General features: G+C 47.6%; 1 protein-coding gene across 1 annotated transcript in view; it reads left to right on the top strand.

The window, feature by feature from the left end:
• GRIN2B (glutamate ionotropic receptor NMDA type subunit 2B) overlaps nt 1-23,367 on the top strand; it is a gene marked incomplete at both ends in the record, with an annotated part of 310,803 nt that extends 287,436 nt beyond the window's left edge. Inside the window, 4 exons of the mRNA XM_080705698.1 lie at nt 13,247-13,407; nt 15,239-15,426; nt 17,955-18,193; nt 21,493-23,367. Coding sequence (XP_080561824.1) covers nt 13,247-13,407; nt 15,239-15,426; nt 17,955-18,193; nt 21,493-23,367 — 2,463 coding nt within the window. The remainder of the gene's footprint in view (nt 1-13,246; nt 13,408-15,238; nt 15,427-17,954; nt 18,194-21,492) is intronic.
• Between the last annotated feature and the right edge of the window lie 636 nt (nt 23,368-24,003).

Here is a 24,003-nt window from a genome sequence, read left to right as displayed (position 1 = left end):
ACCTTTACTTTCAGCTCCTGGGAAGCCATCTAAATTGGGCAGATATTTAAGAAGAAAACTGAATAAATGGGTTCTCCAACTGTGCTACTCTTGTGGCTTGTCAGATCTTAAATCATCAAGTCCTTTCAAGACTTATTTGCCAAGATATCTGACTCCTTCTAAGCCCCTGGTTACTCTTTATCTCATTTGAGAATAGTACGGCAGCCCCTCCGTGCAGGCCTTTGTTAAACCTACGTTGCTTTTCTGAATGGTGAGATCCAGCTTCTTAATCAGCCAACTGTTTGATGAGTGCTTCTCGTTTCCCTATATATCACTCATTCCACACAAAAAAATAGCCAACCCGAAAAGAACTATGAAGACTTTCCACTTTAACAGGGGACAAGTGATAGATGACATCAAACCAGACCCAATCAAGGGAATTGTGGAAAGTAACAACAGCATCTTGGATTCTCCTGAAATCGGTTCCCATTACACATGGCCTCTTCAACCATCCATGGTCTACCATGTCTACACGCCAACGTAGCTTCCACATCCCTGTACCCTGACAAGTAGCAGGCACTCACTGGGTGTGTTTTAAGGAGTGATGTCTCTAAAGTGGAACGCAAATCCACGTCATTAAAATGATTCTCAACAAAAAGGTAGAAAGTCATTTTTCTGGCTTAACCCATAATCACCTGGAAAAATTAAATTCCCCCCTTTTGGCTGACGTGTATATTGATATTTTACATGTGTGGCAGGCACCTTAAAACGCACTGTAATTGGGGCCTGGGTGTGCATGACTCAGACACAGTGGACTCCCCTTCGTTCTAAGGGTCTGAGGCACAGAGACATCTTCCCACCTCCCCATCAACGCTGCTACTGTTCCTGTGCACAATGGGCACCCAAGACCTGTGCCATGAGCGAAACATCAAGGGAGGGAAGGGCTGGGGGTGGGGAAGGCTGTTAGTCTTGGCCAGGTAATGAACTTCCCAGGCATCTCTTTTCTTCTGTGTGCAGTGCAGACGTGGTTCAACTGGCATTTCTCAAAACTGTCTCACAGTCCACGAGTACTGGGAGAAATAATGGAAAAACTTAAAAAAAGAATCATAACAGAGGAAAATAATGTATCAAGGTTAAAATTTCTTTACCAAAGCATGTTGGAGCCCTCTCCTGGGAGGGTCCATTGTGAAGTCCAGAAGAGTGTTGCAGGTGGGTGGGACCACTAGGTTGCCTCCCAGCACCGACAGTCAGGCAACCAAAGTGTCCCTCGCACGGGATTGACATCATTGACCATGGCAAGAGGCTCCGCTGTGCTGTAAATGGGGCCCAGTGTGACTCTGAGTACACATGCTGGTATTTCCATTTTTCCATTTGGAACTGGCTGATCTGTTCAGCTGCCCAGGTGGCAGCGGTGTGACTGTCCCCTGACCTGCCTCTCTTTATGGGGCTCCCACTTGCTCTTGGCCCCACCTGGCACAGGCTTGCGGCAGCCCCAATCCCACTCTGGTTTGCACACACGGCTTTTTTTTTTTTTTTAGGGTACTGGGAGTGGAACCCAGGAGCCTTCTACCTCCGGGCTACATTCCCATCCCTATATTATATTTTATTTGGAATCAGGGTCTCACTAAGTTGCTGAGAGCCTCACTATAGCTGAGGCTGGCTTCAAACCTGTGCGATCCTCCTGTCTCAGCCTCCCAAGAGCGGGGATTACAAACATGTGCCACCACGCCCGGCTCACACACAGCTTTAAAGAAAAAAAAAAAGAAAAAAAAAAAACAGAATCTGGAGCAATCCTGTGCTGAGGCCAGCCCGGGAGATGGAGTGGAGAGGAAGACAGTAACACCTCTTTGTGAGCCTTCCCCACGACCATGTTGAAATAGCACAGGTGAGGCCGCCTGCCACACGGGATGTCTTAAGGACAAAACTCAAATCCTCTGTCCCGACGCCTGTCCCGCTTCATCTCCACGCTATCGTAATCTTCTCCAACTCTGTTATTTTCAGCGCCAAAGAAATATTCGTGTGTACTGTCGAGGCCAAGCTCCTGTGGGATCTCAGATCTGATGGGATTTTTTTGCAGGAAAGATGGAGAAGGTTGCAGAAGAGATGTCTCAAATGGCGTGGCAGGGAGCTGTGGTATTAAGTTGGGCGCTCAGGGAAGGCTTCTGCGAGGAGGTCGTCCAGTGTGGTCTGAAGTTAGTGAGTGGGCTATGAAGGGTGCTACCTGGGAGGGGAGAAGGGCAGGCGGGGGCCGGAGCGTGCACAGCGTGTTCTAGAAGCTTCGAGGAGTCCTAAGGGGATGCTGAGGAGCGAACCACGCAGAGGAGTGGTGGGGTGAGGCCTCCTGCACCTCCTCTCCTTCGCTCTTCAGAACATAAGGCTTCTACTGGGATGCCTTTCCCTTTATTCTTCCTGCTAGATTCCTCCTGGGAAGAGTCCAGCTCTCGGGAGTTTTGCAGCCAATGGCCATTCTCCACGCTCTCTGTTCCTCTCTGCTCTGATTGGTATTAATAATAATATGAGAATATTAACTGGGCATGGTGGTGCACGCTATAATCTCAGTACTTGGGAAGCTGAGACAGGAGGACCACAGACTCGTGGCCAGCCTCAGCAACTTGGAGAGGCCCTGTCTCAAAATTTAAAAAAAGAATAAAATGGGACCGGGATGTAGCTCAGAGAGAGAATGCCCCTCTGTTCCATCTCCAGTACCACACACACAAAAGAATATCATTATATTATTATAATCATAGAATATTGTTGTTATAAAAATATAAGAATATTATGTAATTATATTATTATAAACATACTAGAATCGTATGTAATAATTATAATAACATGGGAATGCTATTAGATAATATTCAAAGAACGTTATAATAATTAGAATATATGGATATTATTGTCTAATAATTATCATATTATTATTTTTGTCGTTACTTTCAACTAGACCGTTGTCTCCTTCTGGTTCAGAGCTCAGCATCTTATCCATGCTTTATGCTCATTAAATGTGTGTTGCTGACACACACCGTAGTCTTCCGGTAACCAGCCCTCCCATCCTCTCTGATCCTGAAGCTGGGTGGGCTCAGCCGCGTGACGGCTCCACCTTCTCATGTGGGTTCACGTTCAGCTCCACGCGTGGCCTCTGCCAAAGTGCCCACCGAGCCTCCCGAGTCATCTCACATCCATGTGCAAGCTCTTCACGTGCAAACCTATGTGTATCTGCCACGGTAGGATTAAGGTGCCAAACACTTCGTATACACCAGCCCACTTTTCCTCCCACCTGCATTCCGTATCGGGACTTCCCTGAAGGCGAGGAATCTGACTGTTTTTAATCTGCCGCTGTGACCTTGGCCAGGTTGACCCATGGGGGGGGGGTGGTCCTGGTGGCTGTTTGCTGCTGGAATATCCAAATATAAGATTTGCGGTGGGCTGCTGATGCCTTGGCTCTCATCTTGGCATATTGTTAAACTTCAGTTTGAAAGCCAAGTGGCCTATTTATTAAGTCACAGAGTAAACAGGTAGCAGAGCCCTGATCTTTGACCCATAAGGCATCTGTCTGCCGTATGTCTTACTGTTGAGTTCATGTGAGCACAGACGAGCTCCTTTTCCTATCCAAGCATTTACGAGCCATAGATTAGGGAAGGCGGTCATGCCATCTCTGTGTGTTATCATCTGACCTTTCTTCCCCATGTGGGCCAGTGAGTGATCGTGGTAGGAGAGGAGACGGCTCCTTCCTCCCCTTTTCAGAGGCTGCTCAGAGCCTGAAATCTCAAAATCTCTCAATATCTCTCTCCCTCTCTCTCTCTCTCTCTCTCACACACACACACACACACACACAGACACACACACACACACACTTGTGACACAAAAGTCTATTCATAAATGTTTATGATGGTTCCTCTAGGCACAATTACCAAAACCTGAAAGAAAACCAACACAATAGAATACTACTCAGCAGTAAAAAAAAAAAATAAAAAGAACCATCTCTAAATATATGCAATGGCATGCATAAATCTCAAGAGCATCATAATAAGTAAAAAAAATCCGCCCCCAAAAAAGTCATACATACCATATGATTCCATTTACAGACCATTCTGAAAAAGGCAAAACTATGGAGTTAAAGAATAGATCAGTTGTCGCCGGGTATGGTGGTGCACACTTGTAATCCCAGTACTTGGGGTCTGGGACAGGAGGATCACGCAGGTTCAAAGCCAGCCTCAACTACTTAGTGAGGCTCTTAGCAACTTAGTGAGACCCCGTTTCCAAATAAAATATTTTTTTAAAAAGCCAGGCATGGTGGTGCACGCTTGAAATCCCAGCATTTGGGAGGCTGAGACAGGAGGATCGCGGTTCTCGGACAGCCTCAGCTACTTAGTAAGGCCTTCTACAATTCAGTGAAATCCTTTTTTAAAGTAAAGAATAAAAATAGGGCTGAGGTGTAGCTCAGAGGTAGAATGCCCTGGGTTCCATCCCCAGTACCACAAAAAGAAAGAAAGGAAAAAAAAAAAACAGAATAGCTCAGTTGTGGGGAAAACGAAGTCTATTTGTATAAAGGAGTAGCACAGGGAGTTTGTTGGGGTTATGAAATAGTTTTGTAGTTTGTGCTGATGATAACAAAATTCTATGAAAGGTTAAAATTCATGGACTTATACATCAGCCGTGGTGATGACGACGATGATGGTAAGTCAATAGTTTGAAAGTACTACTAAACCACAGGGCAATGATCATCACACTAGCCCTGCCAGGGGGTGCTGGCTGGGTCGAAAGGCTGAATCCCGACACCCTGGCCCCTCTTCCGTCAGAGGCACAGACCCAAACGCGCTCTACTTCCAACCCTCCCCACCTTTTCTCTTGGGTGGCCGGAAGGGCTGAGTGGCATTTGTCCATCAATGCTCTTTGTGATTCAAATGGAAAATCGGGAGAATGGAGTGAATATGTGTGTGTAGGGTTGTTAAGCTTCGAAGACCAAAGCGCGGTGGACCCTGCAAACAGCAGGTCCACTCTCTCCTCCGTGAGGTCACGACACTGGCGCATCCGAATCCACATCCACTGATTACACTGGGTGGGTGAGTCTGGGGTGGCTGGCCAGATCCCCAGGAAGCCTTGTCCTCACCAAAGCTGCTTTATTTGTGTGCCGTCCCTCTCCAGATCTGTGACTGATTTCCCCAGGGCCTGGTGACAGCTGAGCCCCGGGGAGGGGGGGCTATGTCTGGGGGCCACACAACATCCCAGAAAGCAGAGGTTGTCAACACTTGGGATATTTGGGGCTTTGTTTTCAGAGCCTGTTCTTTCTCTTGGCATCATGGCCTCAAAGACATCTTCACAAATACATTTTTTCACTCCAGCTGGGTTAGAAGAGGGTCTTACAGCAGAGCGTCCCCTCTGCACCCTCCCAATCCAACCATCTTCCCCATCATCTGCAGCCTGGCCTTCAAGAACCTTCCAGAAAACCCAGGCTGCTGGCAGCCTCTCACCTTGAGAGTTTCCTTTTCTTTTCTGTTTTTAATTTTCTTTCCTTTTTCATTTCTTCCTGCTATACTGGGGATTGAACCTAGGACCTCACACATGCTAGACAAGCTTTCTACCATTGAGTTACATTCCCAGCTATCTATCCATCCATCCATCTATCTATCTATCTACCTACCTACCTACCTACCTATCATCTATTATCTACCTATCTATTATCTATCTGTCTGTCTGTCTGTCTGTCTGTCTGTCTGTCTATCTATCTATCTATCTATCTATCTATCTATCTATCATACTGGGGATTGAGCCCAGGGGGCATTTTACCTCCAAGCTACACCCCACACCAGATTTTATTTTTAATTTTGAAATAGGGTCTCACTCAGTTGCTTAGAGCCTTCCTAAGTCACTGAGGCTGGCTTCAAACTAGAAATCCTCCTGCCTCAGCCTCCCAAGTACTGGATTATAAGTATGTGCCACCGCCCAGTTTACTTTTTTTTAAATTTTGAGACAGAGTCTCACTAAGATCCTTAAACTGGCCTCAAACTTGTAATCCTCCTGCCTCAGCCTCCCGAGTTGCTGGGGTTACAGGCAGGCACCACTGTGCCAAGTCTCTTTTGGAAATCTAAGGCAGTAGTCTATACCCCCATGTGATCATATGTGAGCTATGCTCCTGAGCCTTCTTTCATATTCTTGGGAGATGGGAACAGTATCTGGTGACTCAGCTAATCCTGGCAACTGAGAACTCTTTCTAACACAAAAACCCATCTCATCATTCTGACAGAATTCGATTGCTTCCAATGCCGATGACGGTAGCAATAGCCGTGCCAACGAGGAACAGCTAATATAGTGTACTTGCCGCATGCCAGGCACTGCTACACTCTACCCAAGTTAACTGCTTGACTCCTCAAACTTACGAGTAGGTGCTGTGATGCGCCCGCCGCAGAAGGCAGAAAGTGGGCCCAGAGAAGTTAACCAGCTTGCTCAAGTTCACACAGCCATCAAGTGGCAGGGCCGGGGTTTGAACTCAGGCAGCTGGGCTCCAGGGGCTGCTGTTTCCTATAGTGTGTGAACTCTGAACTTCTTTGCACAGAATTCAGCTCCTTTGAGAGCCAGGCTGGGCCCCTTTCTTCAGCCCCGGCAGCCTCTAGTCACCGTGTGCATAGGTTTTGGCAAAGCCAAGAGGCTGCGTGCGCGGCAGTGCCGGCCTCTCCCACCATCTTCAGTCTTGGGGCAGGTTGTTGTATCTCTCTGGAAGCCCCTCTGTACCTGGGGACCACATGGAAAATCCCCTCCCATCTTACCCCAGCGCTACAGCCCCTGCAGTGCTGTGAGGGGCCCTTACCTGCTGCTCCAGAGCCCCTCACCTTCTGGCTCCCCAGCTCCCCAGCAGCGGGGGTTTCCCGAGCCAGAAGAGTTCCAGGCAGTGACCTCTGCAGGCCTGGCCCTCTTTAGCATTCAGGCCCAGCTAGCTGCCGCTTCCCCCAGCGGCCTTTTCAGGACAGCCAGTCGAAACTTGTTCTCTGACCAATCACTCTTTATCCCATTACGCTGTCAATTTCTTCATAGCAGTTCATTTTCGCCGTTTGAAATAATCTGTGATTGCTGCACGGCCAACTACCCCAACATTTAGAGGCTTTGAGCAAGAACCGTTTCATTGCCTCTCACTGTCTTGCAGGTTGGATATTTGGGGAAGGCTTGGCAGAGTGGCTCTTCTCCTTCATGTGGAATCCACTAAAGTCACTTAATTTTCAGCAGGGCTGAGCTGGAGGGGCCAAAATGGCTTTCCCATACACCTGGCGAGCTGGGGCATGGCCAGCAAGCTAGATCCTGCTGGACTGTGCACAGGGGCGCCTTCAGTTGATGTCCCCAGCATGGTGGCCTCAGGGCTGTTGGGTCTCTTTCATGGTAGATGGGTTTCCTCAGCACAAGGTTCCAAGAAACCAGGAAAGGGTTCTGCAAACCTTCTGATGGCCAAGCAAGTCACCCGGGGTACCCCAGGGTCAAGGGAAGGGACAAGGACTTCGCCTCCCAATGGAGGGAATGGAGAAGTATTTGTGATGACTTTAGCCTACCATGTATATTTTAAACAGATTTATTATTGCCATCTGTCTTTACTATGTGAACTTTCAGATGGCCAGGTCTTGTTTTTCTGCGATGCTGAATCCCCAGCACCTAGACACTTGTCTATATACAACAGATACCAAGAAATACTGGATGTAAAAATAAACCAATCAATAGATGCATGGCTGCATGAACAAATCAAAGTGTAAATGAATAGAACACAGAATGGATGTCCACATTTCTGACTCGCTGAACTGTTAGCTCCTTGAAAATATGGTCTAATTCTTTTCATCCTTGTATCCTCGTTTCTTAATACAGTCCTCCACACTAATAGATGCTTGGCAAATATTTGCCAAATGAATTGATGGATTCTAATAATTATGGCTAATGGAGATAATGTTCTCCCTGGCACATACATAGTTATTAAATAAGAGTGGCCTTATTAATGAATTAATAATGCTCTATACATAGGAAAGTCAGCCTATATATTTTTATACTTTTATCGGTACATTGAAATTATACATCATAGCAAGATTCAGTGTTTTATTTGGTAATCATGAAACAAAATGGACCAGACCCCCATTTCCTCCCTTTCCCCTCTTCCTTGCTGTTTGCAGCTGAGCTCTCTGTGTAGACATGGCAGCCATCAACAGCCCCAGGCCCTGTGGTCTGGTCACCTCTGGGTAGGGGCCAGGACCTTTACTCCTGGCCCTCAGCAGCTTTCTCTTTGCACGACTGCCAAGTCTAATTCGCCTTGAGGTCATTAGGATGGAGGCTGAGATGATCGGCAAGCTCAGGGGACTGAATTCTGATTCACTGCTGCTCTCTGGGAGGATCAAGGGAGATTACAGTTCTCTCAACATCCTGGCGTTATTTTGCCCTTGTGAAAGCCTGCGCTTACAGTAATTGCTGGAAGCCATGTGTTGAAGCCACTGGAAAGGGAGGTAGTTAGCATTTGTTATACTAGAAAGGGAAGGGGACTGCACCTCGTGGCTCCTGGTACAGCAAGCAGGAGCGCCTAGCATCTGAGCTGGTAACAGGAGGGAAGGCTCAGCCTGCAGGGGCCACATCTCTGCTTCTCCCACTACACTGTGCGCCCTGGACCCACACCCCTGAATCTCTGGGGCTTGGATTTCCTCGTCTGTGAAACAGGATTCATCCTCAGGGTCCTTCCTTTCTGTGTTTTATTTCCCTGTTCAAATCTATATTCTAGTAATTCCAATCTGAATGGCTCCTAGAAAATGATTCCAAATGCAAGCAAGTCCCATGATGGCCAAAGATAATTAATAAGGAGTTCTGTGAAAAGAAAACAAAAATCTCTACTTTAAAATCAGACTGAGATTTTGAATCTCATTCCTAGTCTCCCTGGCACACTGGACTTTTACCTTTATTTTTTTTTCCAAGTGCTTTTGAGATCCTACCTGTTCTATTTTAAAACTTTTTGGTTCTTGACAGCACTTAATTTTATTCCTCCCCCAAACCCCAGAGAGCATTGGTTGCCACTCAGGTTAAACAGTAAAGCCTTACAGCTTGGGGTAAGTTTTATTATAAGGGCATTTATTGGAAGCATCACAATATTTGCAAGATTCTTTTTTTTTTCTATCTTCCCCATGGACCTCTTTAGACATAGAGTTCTCCATGAATGTGAATTTTTGCAAAGTTCAAGTTCCAATGAGAGTTTTGTGTTTTTTTTTTTTTTTTTCCAAATCTGTTTTACTTAAACTTTACGGACCCTAGGGAACTGGGACAAGAATTTGCAAAGGAATAAGCAGGCTCACTGTGCTCCTGCTCTGGCTAATTCTGGGCAGCATGCCCTCCCCACTGGCCCCCCGACTGGCCTAGTTTAAGGAACAAGAAGAGTTTTCAGTCTGAGGGAACACTGCCTTAGATATTAGAACTTCGCTGCCACAGAACCAGCTAAGATTTTGTTTTTGTTTTGTTTGTTTTTTGGTGGTACTGGGGTTCCTGGAAGCCCTTCTACCTCCGGGCTACACTCCCAGACCTATTTTTTATTTTTGGAAACAGGGTCTCTTAAGCCAGCGCGGCTGGCTTCGAACCTGCGCGATCCTCCTGTCTCCGCCTCCCAAGTGCGGGGATTACAAGCGTGCGCCACCACGCCCGGCACCAGCTAAGGGTTTTGAGAATCCACTATGTGCTAGATGGGGTGCAAAGTGATTTACTATAGTGTATCTTACTCATTAAAATCAGACAAATGGGGTTCCACAAATGTAAGGAGCTCTCTCACCTTCCTGCTGCTGCCCCGAGACAGAGCTGGAATTCAAATTGTCTGCCTCCAAGACAAACTCTTTCCGTAGGACTGTGGAAAGCCCATATTCCTGTTACTGAGTAGTTGTTTCTTTGATTATTTTCTTATGGAAGATGCTTAAACTATATAAGTCTTGCTATGCTGTTATCTAATTTGGTTTTTAATGGCTTTAATTCATTTTCAGATATTTTCTCTCAGTTGGTGGCTGATCTCTTCATGATCTTAACTGCATCTATTAAAGAGAAATTCCTAATTTTGATGAAGTCTAATTTATATTTCTGTTGTTATTGGTGGCTTTTTTCCTTTCCTTTATGCTTCTTTTCTTGTTTTTGTAGATTGTGCTTATCTTGGTGTTGTACCTTAAGAAATCATTGTTTAACTCAAGGTCGCAAATATCTTTCTCTTATATTTTCTGCTAACAGTTTCATAACTTTAAGATTTGTACTTTAAGTATATGGTCTGCTTTAAGTTAATTTCCTGCATATCTTTTGCGGTAGGTTTTATTTTATATTTTACAAATATCTATTTCTACGCCATTTCTTGAGGACTAGCCTATTTCCCTTGCACCACTGTTACCGTGATCTCTTTATCTTGGGGCCAGTGCCACACTGCCGTAATGACCATTCCTTGACAACAAATCTAGAGGTCTCATAATCCTTAAATTTTGTTCTTTTCTTTTTCAAAATCGCCATGCTATTCTAGGTTCTGTTTTTTTCCTTAAACTTTTAAAGCTATTTTAATTTTTAATCCTTTAATGGCACACTGTAATTATACATCATAGTGAGATTAAAAGTATTTCCCTCTATATCCTACCCCTCCCTGTACATGTTAGTGGGGTTGATCATGATACCTTCAAATATGGACATAACATTATTGGCACTATTTCCTTCCTCAGTTTTTCTTTCCCTCCTCTCCACCATCCACCCCCAATCTCCTTCCCCAATTCTACTGGTCTCTCTCTTCATTTAGGTGAAGCCCACTAGCTTCCTAGTTTTCTATTTTCCCTTTCTAACTTCTGCATATGAAAGAAAACATATGACCCTTGACTTTCTGAGACTGGCTTATCTCACTTAGCATAATATTCTCCAGTCCCATCCATTTTCCTGCAAACGACATAATTTTGTTCTTCTTTGAGCCTGAGTGAGACGCCAACATGTCTATATATCACGTTTTCTTTACCCAAGAATTATTGCATGCAGCTTGCATGAACTGCCAGTTCTAAAAAGGAGCTGAAGTCCAGCCATCCGGGCTATACCTGTACTGGACATGATTACAACGTTCAGTGATGTTTCAGAAATACTTTGGGCCCCAGAGTAGTGTAGTCATCCTGATCATCAGTTGTTGTTGTCCTGGCAAAGTGGGGACTTAGTGACTACAGGGAGTTGATTTTATTTCATGGCTGCTGCCTACCCTACTCTTGACTCTGCTTCTGACTGGGGGACACCCTTCTTCAAGCACCTTAAGTGTTATATTCGACAGTGAAATACAAGGGATTCTGATGTCTGTCTCTTTCGAAAGAGCAGATTCCTGTTTTCTGTAATCTTGCTATTGCTGGAGACAGTGAGGAGTAACTATTATTTGGGGCAGCGGCTCTGATAATGCTGGCCATCACCGCCACCACAGGACGCCAAGCAAATTACTCACCCTCTTTGGGCTTCAGTTTCATCCTTTGTCAAATGAAAGGCTTAGACGAGTTAGCTTTGAGCAGCCCATTCAGATCTAAAATTCTTCAACTCTTCCACTGATGCGTTTTAACTCCTTTAAAAATAAGAAAAAACTATTAGTGGCAAAGAACGGCATGATGGAGTCAACGGAGGACATTTTTGGCCAGGAAGATGTGACCTCTTGAGGGATCCCCACTGCTTGACACAACTGTATGAGTCTACTTAGCCAATGCTAAGTAGTTACGATGGCTTTATGGCTCTGGGGCTGAGACTTTTGTGGACTGTGAAACCCCCGAATTTTGAGAAGGAAAAGAAGGGCTTCTACATGCAGGATCTTTCAAAGTTCTGAATCAACACGTTAGATTTTAAATGTATCTCCAAAGTAACTTGTACAGCATTAAAACCAAGAGGATTTTAAATATTTTCACCATCCTTTTTACTCTAAAGCACAGCAGAGCTACTCTGGTCCTGTTCTATAGAGTCTTTGCTAACCACATAGCATGAGAAGCTCGGGGAGCCTGAATTTGACTAGGAAACGCAGAACATAGACATGAATTACAAATAACATGAGGAAATGTATTGAGCGCTTCACTGCATGGCAGGTGCTCTGCCAAGCACTTCTTGTGCATTATACCATTTAATTCTCACAACCTTGAAGACTAGGTATTATCCGCTCCTTCTTGCAGACGAGGAAACGACGCACCGAGAGTCCATTACTTGCCCAGGGTCATGCGGCAGTAAGTGGCTGAGCTCGTCTTCAAGCCAACCTGTTTCAATCTCAAGCTGAAACTCCTAATGATTACATCAGAGACTAGCTCTCATTACTTGGTTGGCATATTAAGAGAGTAATTGAATTTTAGTATAAATTACAGTGCTCTAAACCAGAAAAACAAGTAGTGATGTACCACTTTGGGGCAAATTTGGTAGAAGAATTCACAGAAGGCTTCCCAAAGAAAGCGATTTGAGTTACATTTTGAAAATGAAGGACATGAATTGACCTAGAAAGAAAGGTGAGTTTGGGCGGAAGAAATGGACGATATGAAACTCAGAAAATATGATTCAACAAATCATGTGTTCAGAAAGCAACATAAAAACTTACTCACTGCAGGGTAATAGCCAGAAATAAAGCTAATGTCAAAGAGGAAAAAATTCCTATGGTAGGGGATCCGCTCTCAGAATGCAAGCAAGGGGAGGAACTTAGCAGAAACTGTATCTGATCTTACAATTGATCCTATACCCCGTTTAGGATAAGTATGAGATTTGAATGCTTTGAAGGTCAAAAGATAAATTCTTAGTAAAATTCATTTGATACGAAACACATTATCTTTAGGAATACAGTGTTGCTCACCTCACAAAGGGCCTGTAGCCCTAATAATGCAAGGACAAGGTATTTAAGCCCCTAAATTAAGAGGCCTGGATGCAGATTTTATACAATTTTCAGAAATAAAGGTGGCCGGCCCGCCATATTGAAGCTAGTAGCACATTCCTCCTGGCCCTTCATCACAGGTATTGTGCAGTAAGCATAAAAGAAATGCAGAGAGGTCGTGGATTAAAGTCGGGGTGGGGCAAGTAGAAATCTCTCAAGAATATGTATTAAATTGAACTGAATGGAGGTCCACTTCCAGATAGCAATCGCTGCTCCTAAGTGAGGGCTAATGTGTTTGGTGAATTATGGTCATTTCTTCCATTCCAGATCCCACTAATGCGAGCCTCGTTTCTCTTCCTTCACATTTTCTAAAGCATTTTCCTCCTCTCTCTCTCTCTCTCTCTCTCTCTCTCTCTCTCTCTCTCTCTCTCTCTCTCTCTCCCTCTCCAGTTCCAGAGACCTAATGACTTCTCACCCCCTTTCCGCTTTGGGACCGTGCCCAATGGAAGCACAGAGAGGAATATTCGCAATAACTATGCAGAAATGCATGCCTACATGGGAAAGTTCAACCAGAGGGGTGTGGATGACGCCCTGCTCTCCCTAAAAACAGGGTAAGAACTGCTTCCAACTCACAGTGCTTGATGTGATGTGGTTCTCACACTTACTAAACACACACTGAATCGGATATTCAAGTATGCCATGCTTGGCCCCATAAAACATTGAATCAAAGAAGACTTCACTTGTTCCTTACGGATTTCCAGGTTGGACGGTATGATTCAGACCACTGTACAAATATTCCTCTGCTGTCATTTATTCTGGTGTTTTTTTTTTTAACAAAGTATTTTCTTCCTGCATGACTGTAACCATGAAACAGAAGTGAAAGTGACATAAAAGCAGAGGGGAGAATCAAGATAAGACTCCTATGTTTTGCATAAAATTAAGATTTAGAATCTAGGAGGTGAAGATGATGGTTGTAGTGTCTTGCGGGCAAGGGAGAAATAAAACAGTATAGAAGCTTTGACAGTACGACAGGTAAGGATGTGCTGAGCGATCTCCACTCCAGCGTCTGTTGGTATTCTTTGTGACCCAGCTCTGTACTCTAGATTTCCTCGTTCATTAAAAGAAGTCCATGAACCGCAGATGTGTTGGCGCACGCTGTTTCAGCCACAATCGTCCCCTCATTCATTCAGTGTCCGGAAGCCAGGGTTTCAGGAAATGATAGGCATGTGAGCATCGCACAGGTGGGGATTTGGGTATCTGTTTCCTTGGTTGCATGGTAACAAGCAGCAGCTGGACCTCCACATCCCTGTAGCCCCAGGTTTGAAAGAGCCATGCAGACACGCAGACATATCTTTACTTAAAATATGGTGAGATTCTATCTTATCACCATAAAGAAAGTCACAACTGATTTCAGAATATGAGATTTGGGTTCGGGGTGGGACTTCTCTAGGTGGTCTGAACCCCAGTACCCCCATAGTCCTCAATCAAATCAGAGGGCTTTTTTTGTTGTTGTTGGTTGGTTGGTTGGTTGGTTGGTGGGTATGCCGCCTTTCTGTAGGGAACCTTTACAAAATATCCCATGGCTTATGGCAGAAATGGCTGAGTTTTTTCTCAGGGAGTGGGGAAGGTTGGCGGCACTTGCTTTGTAAAATTCCAGGGCCTGACACTTGGTTTTTTTTTTTTTTTTTTTTTTTGGACCTGTTACCTGTATTTTTCTCTACCCTCGATGTATGTAGATGTGGGTTGTAAACATCTATTCATGCCACCCATATGCCTTGTCTTTCTCTGTGCATTCCTTCCATGCCAAGCACAATACATGAAGCTCTTACATGTTTAGGAATTTGCAAGTGGAGATCTTAGTTGTATATATTCTCTCCCTCTGTAATCTCGAGTTCGCTCTTGCTAAAGCCTGCGCTGCCACCACCCAGACCACTCACCTGTCCCTACGCTGCATGACAGAATATTGGAAACCTTCCTGACCACCAAAATAGCACTACACGTCTATCGGAACACGTACTCCTACACTTATCCCCGCTCTGGACTGTAATGAACTGAGAAATGAAAAATGTTATATAAATCCTACCCAAGCTATTTGTTATCATTGTGGTGCTTACTTTTCATTATTTCTGTTATTATTTTTATTGATTCCATTTTACTTCTTCTCCTTTTCAGACACAGCTTATGAGTTGGCGTCGGGCCCAACTGACTTCCTTATCATTCCCAGTGGGAGGGAAAGATCACCTCCTTTCAACCCGAAACCACATAAAGAACAGCCCGGGACTCGGGCTTAGGTTGTGGCAATGGCCCAACCTGAGCCTGGCTTTGAACCAGTCCTCCACCTGGCTTTGCGGAACCCTGAGGCCGCATAATCATGGTCCTGTAGGTAGTTGTGTTCTGAAATTCCTCCTTTGGACTGTGTGTGCTTGCTTCTTTCGTGTGCAGGAAACTGGATGCATTCATCTACGACGCAGCAGTGCTGAACTACATGGCGGGCAGAGATGAGGGCTGTAAGCTGGTGACCATCGGCAGCGGCAAGGTCTTTGCCTCCACTGGCTACGGCATCGCCATCCAGAAAGACTCCGGCTGGAAGCGCCAGGTGGACCTCGCGATCCTGCAGCTGTTTGGAGATGGTGAGTTAAAGAAAGAGAACGTGCCGGTGTGTGGCTTCTACCAATGACCAACCCACAGTATCAACCTTCCCGAAAAGCATTTCACAGTCTAGGATGAGCAGTTCTCATGTGTTAGAGTCCTGTGGCTGCTAAGGCTACGTGCCACCAACCGAGTACCTGAAATAGAAATTTTTCGTCTTCTGGTTCTCAGCACTGAAAGTCTAAAATCAAGGCAACAGTAGAGTTGGTTCCTCCTGGTGGCTTGAGGGACTCTCTGTGCTATGCCTCTCCCCTAGCTCCTGGAGGCTTGCTGGTAATATTTGGTGTTCCCTGGCTTGTAGAAGCATCACCCTGATCTCTGCCTCAGATTCACTCAGCATTCTCCCTTGGGGCACATTTTCCCTCTGCGTGTGTCTGCGTCTGATTTAACCTTCTAAAAACCAGTCATATCGGATTAGGCGCCCACTGTGCTTGTCTGAACTAACTACCTCTGCAGTAATTATTTTTTATTTAATTTTAATTCTTTATCTGCATTATTTTATTCCAGATAAAGTCACATCCTAAGGTACCTGGGGTGTAGGACTTCTATGTATGAATTATGCAAGGGGAACACAATTCAACCCATATTGAGAAAAGGATTAAAGTAGTTGGCCAAGTGGGTCCATTTCAAGATTGTGTAGTATAATCAGCTCTTAAAGAATAAAGTAGAAGAATAGAAGAGATTAGATGTTCCGACCAATCCTCTCACATGTAGTACAAACAGTAGATGGAACTATGGACAGATCCTTCTCTTTATGCACCCAGAGAAAAGGTAGAGGAATAGACATATGGCCAACTTCTCTTTCTTCCTCTCCCCCACCTCACTCTTTGCTGGGGTCCTCAGAGGCCGGCACCATAAGATACTGTCCCACATCATGTGGGAAGCAAACGGAGCAGCTGCCTCCACTGAGAACCTCTTCTACGTCCTTATACCCTTGGCTTCTGTATTTCTCTTCATTTTTCTGTCCAAAGCACCTATTCTCCCAGTCATCCTCACAGAAAGGAGTCTAGTTACAGGCGAGTGGCCTCTCTCCACCTGGCTCTACTGACCATTCAGCCAAGTGGTTCTCTAAATGATACCTGGAGAATCTTTGCTGGGAGGGATGAGATCAGACGCAGAAGACCAGGGGTGGAGTTCATGACCCCCCTGGGTGAAACTGGCTGTCCCACTAGTTAGGAGAAAGCACAGTCTGATTGAGTAAAAAGTAGGAAGAGTAGGGGCTTGCAGATGGAGTGTTTTACAAGCCATTTTTGCAATAAGAGCTTCTGTAAATTTATGTTTGGCATTGGCAGGCAAAATTAGAGCCTGTGACTGAGGCAGAGCAGCCAGAGATGGTCTGCAGAAGTTGCAGAGATCATGCAAACCAAGTTCAAACTTTTAGCCAAACTGCAACTATTAGAATGGACAGTTTTCTGCGTGAGATTTTTTTTTCTTTTAAGCTCAGGAGCACTCTACCTTTGAGTTATGCCCCCAGCCCTTTTTTATTTTGAAACAGGTTCTTGTTAAATTGCTGAGGCTGGCCTTGGACCTTCTCTTTCAGCCCTCAAGCACATTCAGAATGGTGCTTGTCTAGGACAAGAGGCCTGGTAGAGCACCCGGTTTCTACGGTTTCTATCTTTCTAATTCTTAGTACCCAGGGAAGTAGATAAAGATCATTGAAATCAGATGGGATTGAAATAATCAAAGCCTCCTTAAGGGCTGTTAGAGGAAGCAGGCCTGATTTGGGTGGTCTTATTTCACTCATGCTTCTTCCTCTTTTGTATTTCTATTTGTATTTTCTTCTATAACAAGAGATCCCAAATTTCAAGGGACGCTATGGAATCAATCTCTCCACCAATCTCGTTCCGTCTCTCCTTCCCCAACCCAGTCTGTTTGGCCCAATTGTAAAAGCACGCTGCTGAGGCACTAGTTTGATTGCCCTGGTCTCCACTTTCCATAAAATACAGTGCAAAGTGCTTAGTCTGATACTGAGGCCCTCGGAATTCTTGCATCAATCAATCTTGTTCATTTGGTTTCTTGGCCAGCAATTATTCTGTTTGGACTATTTTTCATGCCTTTGATCATGATATCCCTGCTACCTCAAGTGGCTTTTTGTACGATCTAAATTAAAACCCACTCATCTACCATGACTGCTCCCAAGCCCTACCTCCCTCATGAAAACCCTGGCCACCCCATCCACCAAATTACTCTCACTCATTTGAACTCTTGTTATCCCCCTGACATATAGCTTGTCGTACTGATCCCTTATATACCGATTTACACTGGAAGATAAAGAAGACCAATGTCAATGTGTCCCGCCTTCCTATCACCCACAGAGCCCTCGTGAAGTTTTCACTGAATACACTGAATACACAGTTACTAAGAAATGACTGTTGACTTTCTCTAATTGTTTTCTTTCTCTGTGTCTCCTTGTCTCTTCCTCTCTCATGTTTTATTCCTCCTTCCCCCTTTCCTCCACTCCCCTCCTCTCTTCCCCCTTCATCTGTCTTTCTTCTCTGCCTGTCTCCAGGGGAGATGGAAGAACTGGAAGCTCTCTGGCTCACTGGCATTTGCCACAATGAGAAGAACGAGGTCATGAGCAGCCAGCTAGACATTGACAACATGGCGGGCGTCTTCTACATGCTGGGGGCGGCCATGGCCCTCAGCCTCATCACCTTCATCTGCGAACATCTTTTCTATTGGCAGTTCCGCCATTGCTTTATGGGTGTCTGTTCGGGCAAACCTGGCATGGTCTTCTCCATCAGCAGAGTAAGTGCTTTAATTTAGATACTTAGAGCTCGTGAAGGATGCTCCTCGCCTTACACTGTGCAGAGCAGAGAAGCCCCAGCGGGCACTAACGCCAGCTTTATGTTGCGGGAGCAAGACGGCGCATCCGATGCGTCTCCCCAGAAGTTTGTGTAAGAGAATTTCAAGTGGATCCCAAAGTGGGTGATGCCATTTTTTCCCTCGGGAAATCACTTCCTGCTTGGGGATCAGGCATTCTGTTCTCAGTAAGAACTGGCAGATCTACCCACATGGAAAATTTGGCTTTTCCCAAATATCTTTCATCACTGTTAGTTGTTTCTGCATAGGCTTTATTAATCATTTTGTCCTTCAGAAGAATCACATGTCTACTTAGATAGGATTTAACATATCAATCTTATTCTAACATGAAGGCGTATTCTCAGCAGTTTCACCATACTTATGTGGTTTCATCGTTCATATGTTTAACCAAATGTTGGGTAAGTAGAGTTAAAGAGTTTAATGGGACCTTCATAAATAAGTCCTAAAAAATTTATATTCCAGAAACTTTCCGTGTGTGTGTGTGTGTGTGTGTGTGTGTGTACATCCATGTGGTAGTGGGGAATAAACCTCAGTACTGGGCTATACTTCTAAGCTACACCCCCAGCCCTTTTTTTTTTGGTGGCACTGGGGTTCCTGGAAGCCCTTCTACCTCCGGGCTACACTCCCAGATCTATTTTTACATTTTTATTTGGAAACAGGGTCTCCTAAGCCAGCGCGCGCGGCTGGCTTCGAACCTGCGCGATCCTCCTGTCTCTGCCTCCCAAGCGCGGGGATTACAAGCGTGCACTGCCCGGCTTAGCCCTATTTTATATTGAAATAAAATAAGAGTTACAGGAAATTGCTGAGGGCCTCACTAGATTTCTAGGACTGATCTTGAACCTGGGATCCTCCCCTCTCAGCCTCTCATGTACTGGGATCACATGTACAACCACGCCAGGCGCAGACACTTACTTCATTGGAACAAGCATATACTCTTAGGTCATTCTTTATTTAGGTCTCTTCTGAAGTCAGGCATTAGGAACACGGTGTTGTATATGAACACAGATCATGAAATGAATTTAGAAGAAGAATGGAGTTCTTTTGCTTTTGTTACTAAGGTTTTGGGACTCATTCACGACCTCTCAGAACTGAGGTTTGCATTCCTGATCTGACCACCTTTGAGTCAAATACAGTTAAGAGAGAAAATTAGTTTCTCATGAAATCGTTTCATCTTTTGTTCATTTTCCTGTGATATTTTATCAATCAGTGGGGAACAATATCTCCATTTCCTTCGGGCCGAGCTGGCTCAGGTCATTTGAGAGCATCAGAACAGAAGGATGGAACTTGTGGTGGTTACAGCCAAAAAAAAAAAAAAAAAGCAAAACAAAACACGCCATTCCACTTACAAGCCCTTCCCCAAGGCTCCATGAGGGTGATCACAGGAGCAGTGAAAAACTGGGGACCTGTGCTAGAAATCTCAGTGAGAGCCCTGCACCATCACCAGGCCCCTTATGGGTGGCAAGTGCTTGGCGTTTCCTCCTGATCATAGTCTAGAGAGGTTAGAAAGGAGGACCAGGAAAGCAGTCGAGGAACCTTAGCATTTACCTGTGATGCCTTCTGGGGCAGTAGGCTCTTATTTTCTCTCCTACTTAGCTGTATTCTCCTTCTGACCTTCTCCACTCTCATCCTCATCTATTGGGACAGCATCCCTTTCCGGATCAGTCCCCCATGTTGTAAAGACGCCATTCAGAACCCCCTTTTCAAAAACCTGCCCCTGCCAGGGAGAAAAGTTCCAAGTCTGTCCACCTTTCAAGACAGAAAGCAAGAGGTAGGCAGTGAGCTGACTTTAGAAGAGGGCACGGCAGAGCCTCCAGGAACCCAAGGAACCCTTCTCTCTCTAGGATGCTATTCTCCAGTGCCCTGTATAAGGAGCTGTACACAGGGACTTCATCAATGTTAATTTGATAAAAGATTAACTATTTATGATAATATTAAGTGAGAGTATAAGAAGGAAATTTAGGAGCTAAAGAGCAGGAGAGAACCCAACAAGGGAGTTATTTATTTGTACTTGGTACTTGATATCTGTTCCAGTTCTTCCCTCCCACAGTGGAGGTCACAGCAGGAGAAAAATCCTGCCTTGACCCCAGGGCTTCATAGTTGTCTGTGGGAATCTGGCTCATGCTTGGCTAAAGAACAGAAACGCTCCACGCTTATTTGGTGGCAAAAATTCTAAAAGCTGCTCGTAATTTGTCAGAGCTGGGAGAGCGTATTGATTGTGAACTATTCAGCTCTCCCTCTTGCCCCTGACCACTTTGGTGCTTTGGAGAAATGGCCGGCCAAGGCGGGGCATCCTCCGTGTCTCTGCGGCACTGGCATTTGTTTTCAGGAGGCTGATAATATTTTTATCTTTGGGTTCCTCGTATGGCCTCATTTTTAAAATGCAATAATCCAGACATAAAAAGAAAAAAAATTAAGGTAAGTCAGTGGTGGCACTGAAGGGAGAGCAGGTGTGCAGTGAGCCTAGGGTCCTCGTGTCCAGCCTGTCTGCCCAAGTCACTTTCTAGAGCCAGCTGCCTGTGGCTAACCTGATCTCGGGCTACGAAATGTGGCTGAATTCAGAGGGGAAGATCAGGCAGTCTCCCAAGCATCATGCAGGCCGGGGTGTATAGACTGTCTTGTGCTTCCCTGGGTTTTTTGTTTTTGTTTTTCCTTTTTTATTTTGTGTGTGTGTGTGTGTGTGTGTGTGTGTGTGTGTGTGTGTGTGTGTTACTAGGGATGGATGGAGCCCAGGGGCATTCTACCTCCTAGCTACACCTCCAACTCTATTTTTTTTAGTCTTTTTATTATTATTATTATTATTTTTTTGGTGGTGGTACTGGGAACCCTTCTACGTCCCGGATCTATTTTATTTATATATATATTTGGAAACAGAGTCTCTTAAGCCAGCGTGGCTGGCTTGGAACCAGCCCAATCCTCCTGTCTCCGCCTCCCAAGCGCGGGGATTACAAGTGTGCGCCACCACCACGCCCGGCTAGTCTTTTTATTTTTGAAACCGGGTCTCACTGAGTTGCGGAGGGCCTCACTAAGTGGCTGAGGCTGTCGGCGAACCACGATCCTCCCGTCTCAGCCTCCCAAACGCCGGGGTCCCAAGCGTGCGCCACCACGCCCGCCCGGCCCTGGTTTCTTCTTACTCCTGGGCCCATTAGCCCAAAGACAGTGTGTGTCGCCTAGGGTCCTGCTCGGCTCCCCTGGCCCTCATCCGCCCCGTCCTGTGTCCCCTGCAGGGCATCTACAGCTGCATCCACGGGGTGGCCATCGAGGACCGCCAGTCGGTGATGAACTCGCCCACGGCGACCATGAACAACACGCACTCCAACATCCTGCGCCTGCTGCGCACCGCCAAGAACATGGCCAACCTGTCGGGCGTGAACGGCTCGCCGCAGAGCGCGCTGGACTTCATCCGCCGCGAGTCGTCCGTCTACGACATCTCGGAGCACCGCCGCAGCTTCACGCACTCGGACTGCAAGTCCTACAACAACCCGCCGTGCGAGGAGAACCTCTTCAGCGACTACATCAGCGAGGTGGAGCGCACCTTCGGCAACCTGCAGCTCAGGGACAGCAACGTGTACCAGGACTTCCACCACCACCACCACCGGCCGCACAGCATCGGCAGCGCCAGCTCCATCGACGGGCTGTACGACTGCGACAACCCGCCCTTCTCCACGCAGCCGCGGCCGCTCGCCAAGAAGCCGCTGGACGCGGGGCTGCCCGCCGCCAAGCACGGCCAGCTGGGCGACCTGTACGGCAAGTTCTCCTTCAAGGGCGACCGCTACGGCGGCCACGACGACCTGATCCGCTCCGACGTGTCCGACATCTCCACGCACACGGTCACCTACGGCAACATCGAGGGCAACGCGGCCAAGCGGCGCAAGCAGCAGTACAAGGACAGCCTCAAGAAGCGGCCGGCGTCCGCCAAGTCCCGGCGCGAGCTGGACGAGATCGAGCTGGCCTACCGCCGCCGCCCGCCGCGCTCCCCCGACCACAAGCGCTACCTGCGGGACAAGGAGGGGCTGCGGGACTTCTACCTGGACCAGTTCCGCGCCAAGGAGAACCCCCCGCACTGGGAGCACGTGGACCTCACCGACGTGTACAAGGAGCGCAGCGACTCGGTGGGCGGCGGCGGCGGCGGCGGCGGCGGCGGCGGCGGCGGGGGGGGGCCCTGCGCCCCCCGCGCGCACCTCAAGCACGGGCCCGGGGACAAGCACGGGGTGGTGGGCGGCGTGCCGGCCCCCTGGGAGAAGAGCCTGGCCGGCGCCGACTGGGACGACCGCTCCGGGGGCGGCTTCTGCCGCAGCTGCCCCTCCAAGCTGCACGGCTACCCGGCCGGCGTGGCGGGCCAGAACTCGGGCCGGCAGGCGTGCATCCGCTGCGAGGCCTGCAAGAAGGCCGGCAACCTGTACGACATCAGCGAAGACAACTCCCTGCAGGAGCTGGAGGCCCCCGCCGTGGCCCCCGTGGCCGTGCCGCCGGCCGCCGCCTCGGCCGCCAAGTACCCGCAGAGCCCCACCAACAACAAGGCGCAGAAGAAGACCCGCAACAGGCTCCGCCGGCAGCACTCCTACGACACCTTCGTCGACCTGCAGAAGGAGGAGGCCGCGCTGGCCCCGCGCAGCGTCAGCCTCAAGGACAAGGGCCGCTTCCCGGACGGCAGCCCCTACGCGCACATGTTCGAGATGCCCGCGGCCGACGGCGCCTTCGGCAGCAGCAAGCCCGCGGGGCCGGCCGCCGGACACCATCACAACCCGGGCGGCGGCTACATGCTCAGCAAGTCGCTCTACCCCGACCGGGTCACGCAGAACCCTTTCATCCCCACCTTCGGGGACGACCAGTGTTTGCTCCACGGCAGCAAATCCTACTTCTTCAGACAGCCCACCGTGGCGGGGGCGTCGAAGGCCAGGCCGGACTTCAGGGCCCTGGTCACCAACAAGCCCGTGGTGTCGGCCCTCCACGGGGCCGTGCCCGGCCGCTTCCAGAAGGACATTTGTATAGGGAACCAGTCCAACCCCTGTGTGCCTAACAACAAAAACCCCAGGGCTTTCAATGGCTCCAGCAATGGGCATGTGTACGAGAAACTGTCCAGTATCGAGTCAGATGTCTGAGTGAGGAGGGGAAGGCGCCGGGAGGGCGGGTCGAGGTCACAGGAGGCCGTGGGGGTGGACTGGGTGCCCGTGGGCTTCTTCCTCCTTCTTTTCCTTTCTTTTGTGGGGTCCTGGAGTTGTGGCTCCGGCCGCAGGGCAGCCCTGGTGACCGGCGGGGCGGCGCCTCCCTCTGTAGTCCTCCCCACTGCCCCCAGCCCCAGCCCCAGCCCCGGGGGGAGGATGGGAGGGGCACCCTGGGCACCGGAGCGGGGAGAGGAGGCGCCGAGCTCGGAGGGGCTTTGCCCAGGCCGGTCTTTCTGTTGAGGTCAGCATCATCCATGGGGGACCATTTAGCGTCTGGCTAGTGAGTGGGAAGAGGCTTGTGCTAAGTGCTTGTGGCACAGATACATCTGCCTGGGGATCAGGTACCAAGCAAGGGGTGTGTGTTTGTATATAAGCCCTTTCCTCCCCAACCCCCCCCCCCAAAAGAAGTTTGCTTTCACTCCCTGAGGCTCAGTAGTGCACTCCACCGAGAGGTTCTGGTGAATGAATGAACTCCCAAAGAGAGTTCCTAAAGGAACTGGGAAGCCCGTGGTGCGTCGGAGGTAGGGGCACCGCTTGTGCACACGTCTGCGTGTGTACACGCAGCTGTGCACA

Source organism: Muscardinus avellanarius (genome assembly GCF_963383645.1).
Source record: "Muscardinus avellanarius genome assembly, chromosome: 11".
Taxonomy (NCBI): domain Eukaryota; kingdom Metazoa; phylum Chordata; class Mammalia; order Rodentia; family Gliridae; genus Muscardinus; species Muscardinus avellanarius.
This window is presented reverse-complemented; position numbering and strand designations above follow the sequence as displayed.